The sequence below is a fragment of the Dipodomys ordii genome, unplaced genomic scaffold (assembly GCF_000151885.1).
Source record: "Dipodomys ordii isolate 6190 unplaced genomic scaffold, Dord_2.0 Scaffold33, whole genome shotgun sequence".
NCBI lineage: Eukaryota > Metazoa > Chordata > Mammalia > Rodentia > Heteromyidae > Dipodomys > Dipodomys ordii.
Window position 1 is genome coordinate 7649471 of NW_012267249.1, and position 17430 is coordinate 7666900.

A 17430-nucleotide genomic window follows, 5' to 3' on the forward strand; every position below is an offset into this window, starting at 1 on the left:
TGGGTGCTGTCCTTTAGCTCTTCAGCTCAAGGCTAGAGCTCTACCACTTGAGCCACAGTGCCACTTCCGGCTTTTTTCATTTTGTTTATGTGGTGCTGAGGAATCCAACCCAGGGCTTCAGGCATGCAAGGCAAGCGCTCTACCACTGAGCCATCTTCCCAGCCCAAAAGCAATGTTCTCTTTACCACTTATATGACTGTAAGCTCTCTGTACATCACCTTTACAATAACAATAAAAATATTTTAAAAGTATATTAATGGAACTGATTCCTTCTTTTTTTTTTTTTTTTTTGAGTCCAGTTGTGGGGTCTGAACTCTGGGCCTGGGCGCTGTCCCTCAGCCCTTTAGCTCAAGGTTAGCACTCTACCACCTGAGCCACAGCACCACTTCCGGCTTTTTTCTTTTCTGCTTATGTGGTGCTGAGGAATTGAACCCAGGGTCTCATGCATGCAAGGCAAGCGCTCTACCACTGAGCCACCTTCCCAGCCCTCCTTCTGTCTTTTAATCTTCTTACTATAATCAATGTCAAGTCCTGCCGGTTTTATTCCCTCCACTTTTCTTGGATCATTCTCTGTACTATCAGTGTTCTAGGTTCAAGTCTTCATCTTGTTCAGATGTGGGTGAAGCAACTGTCTTCTAAATGACTACATTGACCAGACTAGAAGAACAAAATGGTTAGGATGCAAATAATTAAGATTTATGGTCTTAAAAAAAGTTCCTTATGAGTTACTTCCTGTTCAAATCCTTTAATGATTCTTTCACGTCTTCAGTATAGAGCCCATCTCTAAACATACCCACCAAATTTCCTTTGTTTTACATACCAATGACACAAAACCATTTGTAACACCCAGTCATTTTATATCTCTTAATATTTTCTGATGCTATTCCCTCAACTGAAAACAGTCTTCCTTCCCGTGCTTCCTTTGTCAAAGTGAGTGAACGGTCAGATTCCTGCTTGTCTTGGAATGTTAAACCTAGGTGTCACCCCCAGGAAGCATTCTTGTTCCCTCTGTGCCACCTCCTCCCCCACCCAAATCCCAAAATCCTGTTCTTGCATCAACTATACACTACTGAATCATCTATTGATGCAGATGTGGGGGTCACACAGGGATAGTTTTTTTTTTTTTGGTCGGTTATAGGGTTCAAACTCTGGGCTTGGGTGATGTCCATCAGCACAAGGTGAGCACTCTACTGCTTGAGCCACAGAGCCACTTCTGGTTTTCTAATGGTTTATTGGAGATAAGAGTCTCACAGACTTTCCTGCCTGGGCTGGTTTTGAACCATGATCCTCAGATCTCAGCCTCCTGGGTAGCTAGGATTACAGGCATGAGCCACCAGCACCTGGCTTAGGACTCGTTTTTTGTTGTTGTTTTGTTTTTAGTATGCCACTAACGTCTTAGCCTGAAGGTTAGTTAGTTCAGAAGAAATCTCTGGTTTCCACAAATCTCTCCCTCTCTCTCTTGTCGGTCATGGGGCTTGAATTCTGGGCCTGGGCGCTGTCCCCTCAACTAATGCTCTACCACTTGAGCCACAGTGCCACTTCGGCTTTTTCTGTTTATGTGGTGCTGAGGAATCGAACCCAGGGCCTCATGCATGCGAGGCAAGTGCTCTACCACTGAGCCACCTTCCCAGCCCCCCACCGTTTTTTCTTATTAATACAGTATTTAGTCTTTCCTTTGTCAAACCCTGAGCCAACTACTTTCCCCAGACTTCCTGGGGAGGTACAGAAAAAGGAACATACACGGCAGACAAGACATGGGAGAAAAAATATTGGCTTTTTCACATGGCAAAGAGGATTGAGAAAGGCCATCATCAGGAGAAAGAGTTCCAGGTCCTCTGAGAGGGCAAGGCCCAAAATGGCATAGAAGAAAGGTTCCTGGAATAACTAATGATGAAGCTCCCAAACACAGTAAAAATTCCAGCCCCAGAGCCAGCCACCCCAACTGTGGCAGCTCCAACCCCAATATCATGTCCATGGCCCTTGAAATGCCATGGTCTGGAATCTGCAGCTGAAGACAAATGAGGTCAGGAGATGTGGGCTTGCCAAGCTGCTATGGCTCTCATTGGTCTGTCGCTGGTTGGTGCAGATAGTGGTTGACTCAGCAGCTGAGAGGTGTTCCTGACCAAGGATGGGATGGAGACAAACTTGGAGCAGGCTTATCTCTTCAGGGGATGTGGCAGGAGAGCTTGCTCCCAAGGCAGAGAAATTAAGGGGGAGGGCACAAATTTCTATTCATTTGCTTTATTATAGCTGAAAATACTATTCCCAAAGTGCACATTTTATATAGGCACAGGCAGAAGATCACACGTTCATATTATGTTTAGCTTTCTCTTCTCTATGCTATTTAGCTCTACAACAAATTCTAACATGTCTAATAGTGGACAACATTGGAACTTCAGAGCCAAGTTGTTTCATACAAGGCAAACTTGAAATATGGATACTGGGTCTAACTCGTGCCATTTTGGCATCTTGGTAGATGATTGGTAGATGCCCAGGTGATGGGCATGCCCGAATGCCTAGAGGCAGGGAAGGGGGCTTGGACAACAGGTTACTGGATCTGCCAGATCTATACCATGAACTCAAGAGACTCTTTGAACTCTTCACCTTCCTGTGACCCTGAACTCTGACTATGACCGTATTTAGGCCAGACCACTTCAGCTACCGTTTTGCACAAGCCTCATGTCTCCTGACTCTCCTCAGGTCACCATGGCTTCCCACTTTTAACTCTCCATTAGAGTTGATCTGGTTTGTTGAGATTGTTTTTTCTGTTCTCTCTTCCTTCCTTTCTTCTTTCCTTCCTTCCTTCCTTCCTCCCTCCTCCCTTCCTTCCTTTCCTTCCTTCCTTCCTTTCCTTCCTTTCTTTCTTTCTTTCATTCTGGTCCAGTCATGGGGCCTGAACTCTGGGCCTGGGCGCTGTCCCTCAGCTCTTCAGCTTAAGGCTGGTGCTCTACCACTTGAACCACAGCACCACTTCTGGCTTTTTTCTTTTTGCTTATGTAGTGCTGAAGAATCGAAACCAGGGCCTCAGGCATGCAAGGCAAGCGCTCTACCACTGAGCCACCTTCCCAGCCCCCTTTCTTTCTTTTTCTTTCTTTCTTCCTTCCTTCCCTTTTTCCCTCCCTCCCTCTCTCCCTCCCTTCCTTCCTTCCCCCCTCTCTCTTTTCCAGTCCTGGAGCTTGAACTCAGGGCCTGAGCACTGTCCCTAAGCTACCTTTGCTCAAGGCTAGCATTCTACCACTTCAGCCACAGCACCACTTTTCTGGATTTTTCTGTTTATGTGGTACTGAGGAATTGAACCCAGAGCTTCATGCATGGTAGGCAAGCACTCTACCAATAAGTTCCACTCCCATCCCTCTGCTCTTTCTTTACTCTCCTACCTTTGTAGCTCAGTTTCCTAACAATATTAAGTGTATTCAAGGATGCAAGTTTTTTGGGGACAGATGTCTGTTCACAGTTGCTGGCTTGATAATATAATAAAGACTCCTGATCTGACCTCTCAAAATGTGGCTTTTCTGTATCTTGTGATCGAATTTCTGTATAACAAACTGAACATAGTCTGATATTCTGTCAAATGTTTTAAGGCCAGAAAACAAAGAATTATGAAACAATTTGAGATTATCTGAATGAAGTGCTAAAAACAGCAAAAGGCAGAAAGAGCCTCCTCTGACCTCTAGTATCCATTGAAAATATAATCAGATGCTGTGCTTGGCAAAGAACAGAAAATATAGTACTTACTTCTATGGCCAAATCATACCTTGCCATTGTCAGTTACTATATCTTTTCCAATTCTCAATGTAAACTTCTGTACTTTGTTTATTGTTTCCTACCATTTCAGTTCATGTCACCTTCAGCCACTGTCAACCCTACAATTCTTTCTGTGACTAACTTCTCTTAATCTTTTCACTTCCCTCTTTGTCCATCTCTCAGTAATATAATTATTGACCAGAATGACCAATTATTATTACATGATTGACCTGAATGTCCAAATGAGCCAAGAAATGTGAAGGGAACAGGCAGAGCTTGATACACTGATTGTAGGTAAGAAGATTAAAAGACAGAAGAAATTCCTTTTGGTAATATACTTTTTGTTTTTGTTTTTTTTGGGTCTGGTCGTGGGGCCTGAACTCTGGGCCTGGGCGCTGTCCCTCAGCTCTTCAGCTCAAGGCTAGCACTCTACCACTTGAGCCACAATGCCACTTCTGGCTTTTTCCTTTTTGCTTATGTGGTGCTGAGGAATCAAACCCAGGGCCTCAAGCATGCAAGACAAGCGCTCTACCACTGAGCCACCTTCCCAGCCCCACTTTTGGTAATATACTTTATGGAGTGATAATCTTATTCCTTTGCATTCACCTTTAACTTTTGGTCCCTTACTTACTTCCTTAAATCAGTTGCCCACCAGGCGCTTCTGGTTCATACCTGTAATCCTAGCTATTCTTGAGGCTGAGATCTGAGGATCGTGGTTCAAAGCCACTCCAGGCAGGAAATCCTTGAGACTCTTATTTCCACTTAACTACCAGAAAATGTGAAGTGTTGTGGCTCTAGTGGCAGAGTGTTAGCCTTGAGCTGAAGAGCTGAGGGACAGCGCCCAGGCCCAGAGTTCAAGCCCCATGACTGACAAAAAAATAAAAATTAAAAAATTAAAAAGTCAGTTGGCTAGTTTAATCTGACTCTTTTGATACTCATACTTGCAGAGATATTCCATTCCTTGAGACTAAGGATAGTTAAGCTTTAAACAGTAAATACTTTCAGTTCTGTAGGTTATTTGTCTCTGTTGTAGCTATTCAATTCTCTTTCCCTTTTTTTTATTCCAAGACCAGGACTTAAAGTCTGTACCAGATGCTTTTACTGAGTGGCTAGCACTCTCTGTTGTAGAGCAAACATTGCCATAAATAAATGAATGAGCATAGCTAAGTTCCAATAAAAATTGATTTGTAGACACTGAAAATTGGAATTTCATATATTTTTTGCATGTCATGAAATATCCTATTTTTTTTTTGGTCCAGTCATGGGGCCTGAACTCTGGGCCTGGGCGCTGTCCCTCAGCTCTTTTCAGCTCAAGGCTAGTGCTCTACCACTTGAGCCACAGCGCCACTTCGGCTTTTTTCTTTTTGCTTATGTGGTGCTGAGGAATCGAACCCAGGGCCTCAGGCATGCAAGGCAAGCGCTCTACCACTGAGCCACCTTCCCAGCCCCTATCCTATTTTTTTTAAGTCCCCTCAAGTAACTATTTAAAGATAGAGAAAAATATTCTTTTTTTTTGTCAGTCATGGGGCTTGAACTCTGGGCCTGGGAACTGTCCTTCAGTTCTTCAGCTCAAGGAAAGCATTCTACCACTTGAGCCACAGTGCCATTTCCAGTTTTCTGGTGGTTTATTGGAGATAAGAGTCTCATGGACTTTCCTGCCTGGGCTGGCTTTGAACCATGATCCTCAGATCTCAGCCTCCAGAGTAGCTAGGATTACAGGCATGAGCCACCGGCGCCCGGCTGAGAAAAATATTCTTAACCCTGGTCTCATAAAAACAAGCAGTGGATTGAGTCTGACCTATAGGCTATTGCTTACAGACCAATTCTAGAAAACAATTTCATACTTTTTCTTTTTTCTTTTTGTGGGCCATGGGGCTTGAACTCTGGGCTTGGGCGCTGTCCTTGTGCTTTTCAGCTCAAGGCAAGCGCTCTACCGCTTCAGCCACAGTGCCACTTCTGGTTTTCTAGTGGAGATAAGAGTCTCACAGACTTTCCTTGCCTGGGCTGGCTTTGAACCGTGATCCTCAGATCTCAGCCTCCTGAGTAGCTAGGATTACAGGCATGAGCCACCGGTGCCCTGCTCACCTCTTCTCTTTTGAACCTTCATTTATTTCCTTGTTATTTCATTCAGTGCTGTACAACTCCTATACTAATGCCTATAAACTGGCTCTCTCCCCTGAACTCCAGGCTCATATGTCTAATCTCTTACTACTTGGCTATCTAACAGGTGTCTTAGATTTAATAGGTCCAAATGTCAGCTCCTTCAGGAGAGCAAACAATTCCTTCTGCAATACTGTCTATCTCAGTTAATGGCAACCTCATATTTCTGGATTGGATCTGAGGTGACTTCCAGTTGAGCGTGATGGATAGAAGGGTTTAAGAGAAAGGAAAATTGGAAGAAATGGGACTGAGCAGTTTTTGGTATAATAAACAGTGAAGGGAGTCCCCAAAATGTTCTAGACCTTGGGACCAACTGCTACTGTAAGATACTAGCTAAATCTCTTCTTTTGTCTCTCTGTGATGCACTAACCACCTGAAGAAAATCAAGTGGTTATTGCAATGAATCTTAGGGAGAAAAGGCTCTAAAGTGCTCAGTATTTTGAAGGCACTGTGATCTACCTCTGTCAGATAAATGAAACAGAAACAAGCAAGGACTAGACAAACAAGCTGTGAAGTAGTCATAATTCTTCTTATGGCACCTGGATATACAGGGAGAACACAATGGCATCATTAGCTATGGGCATGTAGTTGATACTCTAGCCTAGTGCCTCTCAACTGGGAATGGAAAAGGAGAAAAAGAAATCATTAGGGATGGTGACAGTTGTATAGACAAACAATGTGGCAGAGGATAAAAGTCTAAGAACTATTCTAGACTGAACTCATCCCTTCATGGATGTAGCTGTTTTCTTTTTAACTTCTTCATTGAAATCCCTGGGTCAGAATCCCTGGACTCAGAATGATTGGATTTTAGAAAATTATAGATGAAGATAATGCATAATTGTATATTAAGCAATTCCTTATAATCAAACTTAGTAATATTTCCCTAAAAAATACATAACATTGTCTACAAGTGAAATTATTTAGGACTATACAGAGCCTGAGATGATTTAAGTAAGGATTTAGCTCCAAAGTGAGTTAAGTCAGGTAAGTTTTTGAGACCAAGAAAGTTATTTAAAAAAACGATTTTTACATCTGTGGATTTCAGAATTATAAATAAGTGATTGAGGATCTGTTCTAACTTCCACTTGGAAGAACATGAACAAGACAAATTATTTTCAACTTTGTAAGAAGCAAAGGTCATATAGTTTGCTGCAATTTGACCTCTCATGAGCTTTTTATAGATGAGTAATGCCTTTTGGGCCTATAAGTAAATCAAAAGTGGTAAATGTTGATTCTTACCAAAAATGTGGAATCCATTTCAGCTGTCATCAACACTATGCCCTTTTCTTCTTTAAGTTCAGGGTAGTGATATAAAATCAGCTGGCTGGCTGCAGCATCCCCCCGGGTCTGTAAGGAGGAACACTTATCAGAGCCACCACCACCACAAGCTGCAATTTCAAAGCAATAGAGTCTGGAGGAAAGTCTGGCTCTTAACAGCCCTTTGGGTGGCTATTGAGTTGGAGGACTGGTATGTGGAGGCAAGGTCAGGCCTGCAAAGGCATGGGGAAACTGACAATTTGCACGGTGTTATTTGTGTCTTCAATTGCAAAAGGTTTGGCTTTTTTCCCAGAAAATGTTTATAGAAGGCAGTGAATCCTTTATTATGGCCATACATTTAAAAACAAAATGGCATGAGCAGCTACCAAATCAAATTCTAAAGAAAACAGTGTGCCTGTGTAATTGCCACTTTTATGAACTAGTGCATTTCATAGCGGAAATCTACTCCCCTTGGCTAGGTCTGAAGACTGAGCTCTTTTGTTTTTGTTTTTTTTTTGGGGGGTCTGGTCGTGGGGCCTGAACTCTGGGCCTGGGTGCTGTCCCTCAGCTCTTCAGCTCAAGGCTAGCACTCTACCACTTGAGCCACAGTGCCACTTCCGGCTTTTTTCATTTTGTTTATGTGGTGCTGAGGAATCCAACCCAGGGCTTCAGGCATGCAAGGCAAGCGCTCTACCACTGAGCCATCTTCCCAGCCCAAAAGCAATGTTCTCTTTACCACTTATATGACTGTAAGCTCTCTGTACATCACCTTTACAATAACAATAAAAATATTTTAAAAGTATATTAATGGAACTGATTCCTTCTTTTTTTTTTTTTTTTTTTGAGTCCAGTTGTGGGGTCTGAACTCTGGGCCTGGGCGCTGTCCCTCAGCTCTTCAGCTCAAGGCTAGCACTCTACCACTTGAGCCACGGCACCACTTCTGGCTTTTTTCTTTTTGCTTATGTGGTGCTAAGGAATCGAACCCAGGGCCTCATGCATGCAAGGCAAGCACTCTACCACTGAGCCAACTTCCCAGCCCCAAGACTGAGCTCTTTTTAGCTATAGCAAGAACTGGAGTTTGCATATAGGCCAGAATTCTGGTGTGTAGTTTTAAAATATTATCTGGTTGGGGCAGAAGAGAGAATAGGAATAGACTAACTTCATAAAGAATGGTTGGCACAGTGGTTGCTCGATCTCAAGTCTAGACTAGGAAGAAAGGTTTGAATTTAAAACTAAAGCCCTTATATAGTATAAAAAAAAGTAAACAACTACACTCAAAAAGAAATGATTGAACTTCATCTCTAAAATTTCAGCAAGATAGGATATCTAACTATGGATGTTTATTCTTAGTAGTTCTTAGTTCTCTTAAACACTTCTAATTTGACTTCTAATATTATACTAATAATTTTGGTCTTAATTATATTTCTGGATCTTTTTTTTGGATACAAGAGCAGAATCCTGATCTCATAGACCTCTAGGTTGGGCTATGAAGGTGGCTCAGTGGTAGAGTGCTTGCCTTGAGGCCCGGGGTTCGATTCCTTAGCACCACATAAGCAGAAAAAGCTGGAAGTGGTACTTGGCTTAAGTGGTAGAGTGCTAGCCTTGAACAAAAGAAGCTCAGGGACAGAGCCCAGGCCCAGAGTTCAGGCCCCATGACCACCACCAACAACAAAAAAGTTAATAGCTCTCTAGGTGCTAGCACAATTTCCAACACAATGTCATAGGGGTCAAATTCAACGACTCTGGATTCATATAACCTAGACTGTCATATAACCTCATCTCTGTCACTTAGCACTATGAACTAACTAGTTCAAGTCCATTTTCTTTTCTGTAAACAGAAAAAATAACATTAAACTATATTGTGGTATATTTGTGAGGAATAAATCACATGTATATAAAATATATGATTTATAATAAGTACATCAGATATTGGCTACTAGAGTTTGAGCTCAATGAATGCTAGATGAATTATAAAATAATGTGAAAAGCTGGTCCCTTACTCTAGTTTGCCTCAACTTTAAAGGTAATATAACAACATGCTTGTTTTTGCCAGATGTAGCCTTCAAATATAAAATGTCAATCCTGGGGCTGGGAAGGTGGCTCAGTGGTAGAGCACTTGCTTTGCATGCATAAGGCCCTGGGTTCGATTCCTCAGCACCACATAAGCAAACAGAAAAAAACCGGAAGTGGCGCTAGCCTTGAGCTGAGCTGAGGGACAGCACCCAGGCCCAGAGTTCAGGCCCCATGACCCAATAAAATAAAATAAAATAAAATAAAATGTCAAGCCTAGTGAATGAGATTTAAAATGAAAAGCTTCAAATCTACCTTTTAAACATCTAATATTTGGGAATAAAACAAAAGGAAAAAAGCAAGCAAACAGAGTACAATTTATTAAATGGAAATGATTCACCTCACCATAGGAAAAGGGCTGAATTGGCTTAAAAAAAAAAAAAGAGATAAGACCTGGAGCATGCCTCAATGGGTTTATAGCTTGGCTTAAAAAGGTAACATCCTGGGCTGGGAAGGTGGCTCAGTGGTAGAGCGCTTGCCTTGCATGCCTGAGGCCCTGGGTTCGATTCCTCAGCACCACATAAGCAAAAAAAAAACAGCCGGAAGTGGCGCTGTGGCTCAAGTGGTAGAGCGCTAGCCTTGAGCTGAAGAGCTTAGGGACAGCGCCCAGGCCCAGAGTTCAGACCCCCCCCCCAAAAAAAAGGTAACATCCTTGGGTTGGGAATGTGGCTCAGTGATAGAGTGCCTGCCCTTGTAGGCATGAGGCCCTGGGTTCGATTCCTCAGCACCACATAAGCAGAAAAATCTGCAAGTGGCGCTGTGGCTCAAGTGGTAGAGTGCTAGCCTTGAGCTGAAGAGCTGAGGGACAGCGTTCAGCTTCAGAGTTCAAGTCCCATGACCAAAAAAAAAAGTTAACATCCTGGCTGGGTGCTGATGGCTCACACCTGTAATCCTAGAGACTCAGAAGGCTAAGTAAGATCTAAGGATTGCAGTTTGAAGCCAGCCAGGGCAGAAGTCTATAAAACTCTTATCTCCAATTAATCACAGAAAATTATGTGGAGGTGTGGCTCCAGTGGTTAGAGCACTAGCCTTGAGCAAAATGTACTCAGGGATAGTACCAGCCCCAGAATTCAAGCTCTTAGACTGCCAAAAAAAAAAAAAAGAAAGAAAACATTCCAACTTTGCCAAGTTTGTTACATGAGGCATGCTGTAAATGCTGTAGAGGTCTAGTAAAGAGACAAAAGAGAACCAGATATAGTCAGATATGGATCTAGGATCTTCTAATATATGGGTATTACGTAGGGTCTAAAAATTATCCCACCTTTCAAAGTATGACAATTCATCAGGGTCACTGGAAGCACTGCTGGGATTCAGCAAACTATCTCAGTCTTATCAAATGACAGGCTTCTTTCTTCTACCTTTGAGTGTCTTAGGGCACAAGCCACTTACCTGAATGTTTATAAGTGCAGTGAAGTGGAGTTCAGTACCTGTCCATTGTCCTACAAAGAACTCATAACCTTCCCTTCTTGGCAGTGCACACAGAAACTGTGGGAAAGATACATAAGGAGACAAATGAATAAAGAAATAAAGTCATTTGCTACATGACCAACTACCGGAACCAATCCTTCTACTTTCAGTGCTTGGTTTTTAAAATACTTCTTTTTAAACCACAAAATGCATGTGATAATATAATGAACACTCGTGTACTTCTCAACTCACATAAGAAAACAAGCATTAGAGATACTATTTGAGGATACCTCTACACCCTTTCAATCTAGATTTAAAATCTATCTGGTACTTGGTGTCTTCTATACCTTTTTTTTTTTTTTTGTCGGTTGTGGGCCTTGAACTCTAGCCTGAGCACTGTCCCTCAATTCTTCAGCTCAAGGCTAGGGCTCTACCACTTGAGCTACAGCACCACATGGACTTTCCTGCCCAGGCTGGCTTTGAAACTCGATCCTCAGATCTCAGCCTCATGAGTAGCTAGGATTTCAGGTGTGAGCCACCAGCGCCCTGCTCATGTATATAATTTTTTTTTTGTCGGTTGTGTGGCTTGAACTCTGGGCCTGGGCACTGTCCCTCAGCTCTTCAGCTCAAGACAAGCACTCTACCACTTGAACTACAGCACCACTTCAATGAATACTTTTAATATGTAGGTATAACCATTAATAGGACATAGTGTTCACATGCTTAAAAACTTGAATCTTACCAAACTCTCTGCACGTAACTTTGCTTTCTTTATTGATTATAACAATCTGTAAACTAATTCTTTTTTTGGGGGGTGGTCCGGTCGTGGGGCCTGAACTCTGGGCCTGGGCGCTGTCCCTCAGCTCTTCAGCTCAAGGCTAGCGCTCTACCACTTGAGCCACAGCGCCACTTCCGGCTTTTTTCTTTTTGCTTATGTGGTGCTGAGGAATCGAACCTGGGCCTCATGCATGGGAAGCAAGCACTCTACCACTGAGCCACCTTCCCAGCCCCCCACTTTTTTTTTTGGTTGGTCATGGGCCTGAACTCCCTCAGCTCTTCAGCTCAAGGCTAGCCCTCTACCACTTGAGACACAGTGCCACTTCCAGGTTTTTCTGCTTATGTGGTGCTGAGGAATCGAACCTGGGCCTCATGCATGGGAAGCAAGCACTCTACCACTGAGCCACCTTCCCAGCCCCAAGAAATTTTAATCTTAAGATGATTAAACTGCAACTCTTCAATAACAAGTTCTGTCATAAAAACTGATTCTGGGGGGTGGGAGATGGGAAGGGATAGGAAGGGAAACAAAGGAGGAGGCAACAATGCTTGATAAGAAATGTACTCATTATCTTGCCCATGTAATTGTAACCCCTCTATATGGTATTTTCACAATTAAAAAAAAACTGATTCTGGATCTTTGAAATTTTTCCTCTAAAGATGAACTTGTGACAGACATCTTTTTTCCTATCTTCTTTCTCCCTCCCAAACTCATACCTCTCCAACCAAGTGTAGACTTCTCAGTTATTCAAGAGTAGAGGGTCTAGAGTTAGGTAGACCTAGATGTAAACTACCTATGCATTTACTAGCTATCTTTGGCAAATCACTGAAAATTCCAAAATAACAGCAATAAATTAGCAATAACGTCAATCTTACAGGATTGTTGTGAAGACTAAGCTAATATAGCTCTGTGTCTGGCACAGAGTAAGCACTAAAAATAATGTAAGCTTTTATTAGCTATTGTCATATAACCTGCTTCTGAAAAGTCTGAAAAGAGATAGATGCTGGTAGGTCTGATTGTGGTATATATCAGTCAGGAGTTCCACCTCTGCCATATGTCAAAGAACAAGGAGGGCATAGTTGATCTTTTTTTTTTTTATTCTGTCGGTCATGGGGCTTGAACTCTGGGCCTGGGTGCTATCTCTCAGCTCTTCAGCTCAGGCTTGGCACTTTACTACTTGAGCCACAGTGCCACTTCTGGTTTTTTTGCTTACGTGGTGCATGCAAGGCAAGCACTCTACCACTGAGCCACCTTCCCAGCCCAGTTGATATTCTTGAAATACCAAAAAGTAGGGAATAAGGATTTGTACAATGAAATTACAAAATTAGAAAACAGAAATAGTCATTGCTGTTTTCTTGATTCATCTGTTTTTAATGTATCTTAGAAATACAATTTTTCTTTTATTATATATGGATATGGTCTACATGCAATTTTATGTCTTGATTTCTTTTAATCCCTTAGCATACCATATGCATATTGTGTTAACATTTTATACTGCTATTATTGTGTGTCTGTGTCTATGTCTGTGTGTGCATGTGTGTATGTGTGTGTGGGGGGGGGTTAGTTCTGGGGCTTGAACTCAGGACCTGGGCCAATATCCTCTGGCTTTTCATAAAAGGAGTGCTCTACCACTTGAGCCACAGCTCCATTGTCCTTTGGCAGAGATAAAGAGTCTTATGGACTCTCCTGCCTGAGATGCTTTTTCTTTCTTTTTTTCTTTTGTGTGTGTATGTTGGTTCTGAGGCTTAAAACTCAGGGGCTGAGTGCTGTCCTTTACTGTGCTCAAGGCTAGTGCTCTACCACTTTGAGCCATACTTCCAGTTTTCTGGTGGTCAACTGGAGATAAGAGTCTCATGGACTTTCCTATTTGGGTGGGCTTTGAAACACAATTCTCTGATCTCAGCCTTCTGAGTAGTGACAATTACAGGCAAGAGCACCAAAATACTATCTGGCCAACTATTTATGTTTATTCATTTATTTACTTAAAAACAATTATAGGGCTTTCACTGTGCCATGCATTTTTTTTTCTGAGCGTTTAACAAATGTTAAACTCATTTAATTCTCGGATAACTCTTGAATGAAGTAAGTACTGTTAGCATCTCCATTTTACAGTAGAAAAAAAGGCTTTGAGAGGTTAACTAGCTTGTTCAAATCAAATAGCTTTCAAAAATGGCAGAGCTAGCGCTTTAAACTGGCAGCTTGATTATATCATATATATTTTAACCAATGCAATATGTGTCTCCATAAGTAGAAACTTCAGAGGATTCAGTTGGTAAGGACATGAAGTAGAGTGAGATAAATGGGAGCAGAAAAATCTCTTTTAAAAAGTATTTCCTTCCTTCCTTTCCTTTGCTTTCCCTTCCTCCTCCTTTCCCTCCCTTGCCCATTCATTCATTATCTATCTTTTTTTTTTTAATTTTTAAGATAAGGTCTCATCATACCACTTCTAGGCATCTACCCTGAACAACAGAAACCAATATACAAGGACACGTGCACCTCCATGTTTATTGCAGCACTGTTCACAATAGCTAGGATATGGAAACAACCCAGATGCCCCACGACAGATGAATGGATCCAAAAATTGTGGTATCTATACACAATGGAATATTATGCAGCCATTAGAAATGACAAAATAATGGCATTTGCAGGGAAATGGATGGAGCTAGAAGGAATCATGTTGAGCGAGGTAAGCCAAGAGCGAAGAGACAAACGGTACATGGTCTCCCTGATAAGTGGATGATAAAACCGAAATGTTAGGTGATACGACAAAACCAACAGGACTTAAGAAACAAAGAACTCCTGCTCATCTGGTTGAACCACTACTAAATATCCCCATGCTGCTGATCACATGTATGGTGTATAACATGTGATCACTGTTATATATTACAGACTGTGATAGACAATTTGCTCCAGGAAAGTTAGAATGAACTTGTGACTTAGAAATTATGTAATCACTTAATCACAATCAAGAAAAAAAAGAACTTCGGGGAAGGGAGGGAGGGAGGGAGGGGATGGTAGGGGGAAAACAATGGAGGGGCTAACAATGTTCAAGAGGAAGTGTATTCATTACCTCACTCATGTAACTGTAACCCTCTGTATAGTATCTTTACAATAAAAAATTAAAAAAAAAAAAAAAGATAAGGTCTCAAACATATCTTTCCATTTCTTACCTCTTCTGTGGCTCACTGTGGAACAGGTCAGAGGGATACACAAAAGGAGACCCAATATAACTAAATTCAGGAAGGAATCCTTCATATTGATTGTAGCAGGCTAACCTTGAACTCCTGATCTTTCTACCTCGCATTCTCAATGATGAGATTACAGACATGTGTCACCATGTCTGAAATTTTAAGTATGACATGGGCAATAGGAATGAAAAATAAAGGAGGAATACAAATTGGTTAGACATATGAGAGCCAAGCAAGAAAGAAAAGTTTTCTCTCCCACTGTTGTTTATGTAATTCACACTTTTTTTGTTAAGGTTACTTTACATTTTGGTTAGAAAAGGATGTCAGAATGTACACCCCTTACCACTCTCAGATTTGGTTCACAGAGCACAGTTTCTGTTTTTTTTTTTTTTTTTTGGTCTGGTCGTGGGGCCTGAACTCTGGGCCTAGGTGCTGTCCCTCAGCTCTTCAGCTCAAGGCTAACGCTCTACCACTTGAGCCACAGCGCCACTTCCGGCTTTTTTCTTTTTGGGAATGTAGTGCTAAGGAATCGAACCCAGGGCCTCAGGCATGCAAGGCAAGCGCTCTACCACTGAGCCACCTTCCCAGTCCCTCTTTATATATTTGTTAATCTTCTGCATTTCTTCTTCTGAGAACTGTCTGTTCAATTCACTTGCCCACTTATTAACTGGATTATCTGGGGTTTTTTTGTTTAATTTCTTTGAGCTCATTGTGTATTTTGGATATTAAACCAATCCCTTATCTGTTGAATAGCTAGCAAAGATTTTCTCCCATTCCATAGGCTGTCTCTTGGTTCTGGTAATTTTTTTTTTTTTGCATGCAGAAACCTTTTAATTTGATTTAGCTCCATTAATTTTTATTCTTATTTTCTGTGTAACTGGAGTATTGTTCATAAAATAATCACCTGTACCTCTAACTTCCAGAATAGCATGACCAAAACTGCAAAGAAGACTATCAATAAACAGAATTATGAAGGAGGCTGTAAAGATTAAGGACTTCAGTCTCTTCCAATATGCACTTTTACTGTTAATATCTACACCAGAAAGGTCTGAGTTATGATGGAGAGCTAAAAAGCCTAAAGTTCATTGGTTAAACTAATATGCTCTCATAAGGCTAAAAATATCACTCACTAGAACAAATTACATCTGAGAGTATGGACTGATACAGGATCAGGTGAAAAATATCCTTGTCTAGAAGCAATGAAAGCAATCTTTATGTAGTCATCAGAAACTTACTGTTGGACAAGACTGAGCACGGTTCCAAATCAAATCAAACTTCTCTTTCTGTAAAGTGAAAAATAATAAAATTAATTCATAATAAGAAAACAAAAAAGACCACAAAATCACAAGTATATTCACCAAGATTAAATTCTAGAACTATACTACAACAAAAATGTTTTTTTAAGTTCCATCATTTGTAAATCACTCTTGGATAGGGAAGTCAGATGTATACTTTGCTCTTATTTTTTTTTTGAATTTAGATTTAATTTAATTTACTTTTTTACTTTTTCTGTCAGTTGTGGGCCTTGAACTCTGGGCCTGAGTGCTGTCCCTCAGCTCTTCAGCTTAAGGCTAGGGCTCTATTACTTGAGCTACAGCGCCACTTCCGGTTTTTCTGGCGGTTTATTGGAGATAAGAGTTTCACAGACTTTCCTGCCCAGGTTGGCTTTGAACCTCGATCCTCAGATCTCAGCCTTCTGAGTAGCTAGAATTACAGGCATGAGCCACCGGTGCCCAGATAAATTTTTTATTATTATCTTTAAGTAGTTGTACAAAGAAGTTCCCATTATACAAAACAGTATATGAATACAAGGTATCTGACAACATTGTTATCCGTCCTATGCTTTGCTCTTTAGTGTCATAACTACCCGTGAAGATTAGGAATTCCAATGCTCTAAACTCTACTAAGGCAAGCCAAGGAAAAACTGAGAAGCCCTTTTCAAACAATGAGTTAGTATAAGAGATATAAAATGCAAAAAAAAAAAATGTGCTGACTGGTAAGGATTTATACATATCAAGAGGTTAAAAAAAAAAAAAAGGATACTCTCATAACAACCAAAAGACCTAGCATGACACTTCTGCCTAAACATTTTCTTCCTTAGTCTTAAACTTAGTCACGTAAACTCAGAATATCTCTGCATGCTTGATGTAATTCTAGCCTCTTTCTTCTCAGGAAAGAAAAGGAACAAATGAAGAACTAGATGATGACCCAGTATTTCAAATGTTTTACCATGACAGCAGAAGGACCTTAAAACCAGAGAAGACAGCAGCGTTTCCTTCTTAGTCACAGGCTTTAATGCAGCCAAAAATTTCAAGAAGAAAAAAAAGCAAGAAAAATGCCACTAGCAAAGGGGAAATGCCAGAGAAAGACTAGGAAGAGGATCCAAGTCAGCTTGGATCTATGTTGTTTACAGACAAGAGAAAAAGCCATGCTAGAGGCCCTGTCTTAAATTCTAATAGCTTGGCTAGAAAACCCAAAGAGAAATAAAAGACATCTGGAAATTACTCAGCAGCCTGAACTTATACTATACTCTCTCGTCAGAGACTTAACTCAGAGACATTTCTAAACCAGAAGAGAGAAAACAGAAACCATAAATATACCATACAGAGCTTCCAATCTTTGGTGCTTAGGGTGTAATAAAAAACCTCAAGGCTGTAAAATGTTAAGTCCTCAAGAGGCCATAAACATAAGAAAAGTAAAGGCAACTGCCTGTGAAGGTTAGAAAACTGACCTTCATGCTATACCACTTTTCATTTCCCTCCAACTACTTACAGGAATAACTGCATAGACCGTATCTTTTGCTGCAAAATACTGCTGCCAAATCTGTGT

At 41.2% G+C, this 17430-nt stretch overlaps 1 protein-coding gene across 2 annotated transcripts in view; it reads right to left on the bottom strand.

The window, feature by feature from the left end:
* The window catches only part of Atpaf1 (ATP synthase mitochondrial F1 complex assembly factor 1), a 37419-nt gene that overhangs the window by 5053 nt on the left and 14936 nt on the right, over nt 1-17430 (bottom strand). For both annotated transcript variants that reach the window (XR_001175097.1, XM_013016991.1), the window contains exons 5-8: nt 17374-17424; nt 15837-15884; nt 10621-10716; nt 7144-7251 (exon numbers count right to left, since the gene is read on the bottom strand). Coding sequence is in view for 1 of the 2 variants with exons in the window: in XM_013016991.1 (XP_012872445.1) it covers nt 7144-7251; nt 10621-10716; nt 15837-15884; nt 17374-17424 (303 nt within the window). In the remaining variant the exon portion in view is untranslated. The remainder of the gene's footprint in view (nt 1-7143; nt 7252-10620; nt 10717-15836; nt 15885-17373; nt 17425-17430) is intronic.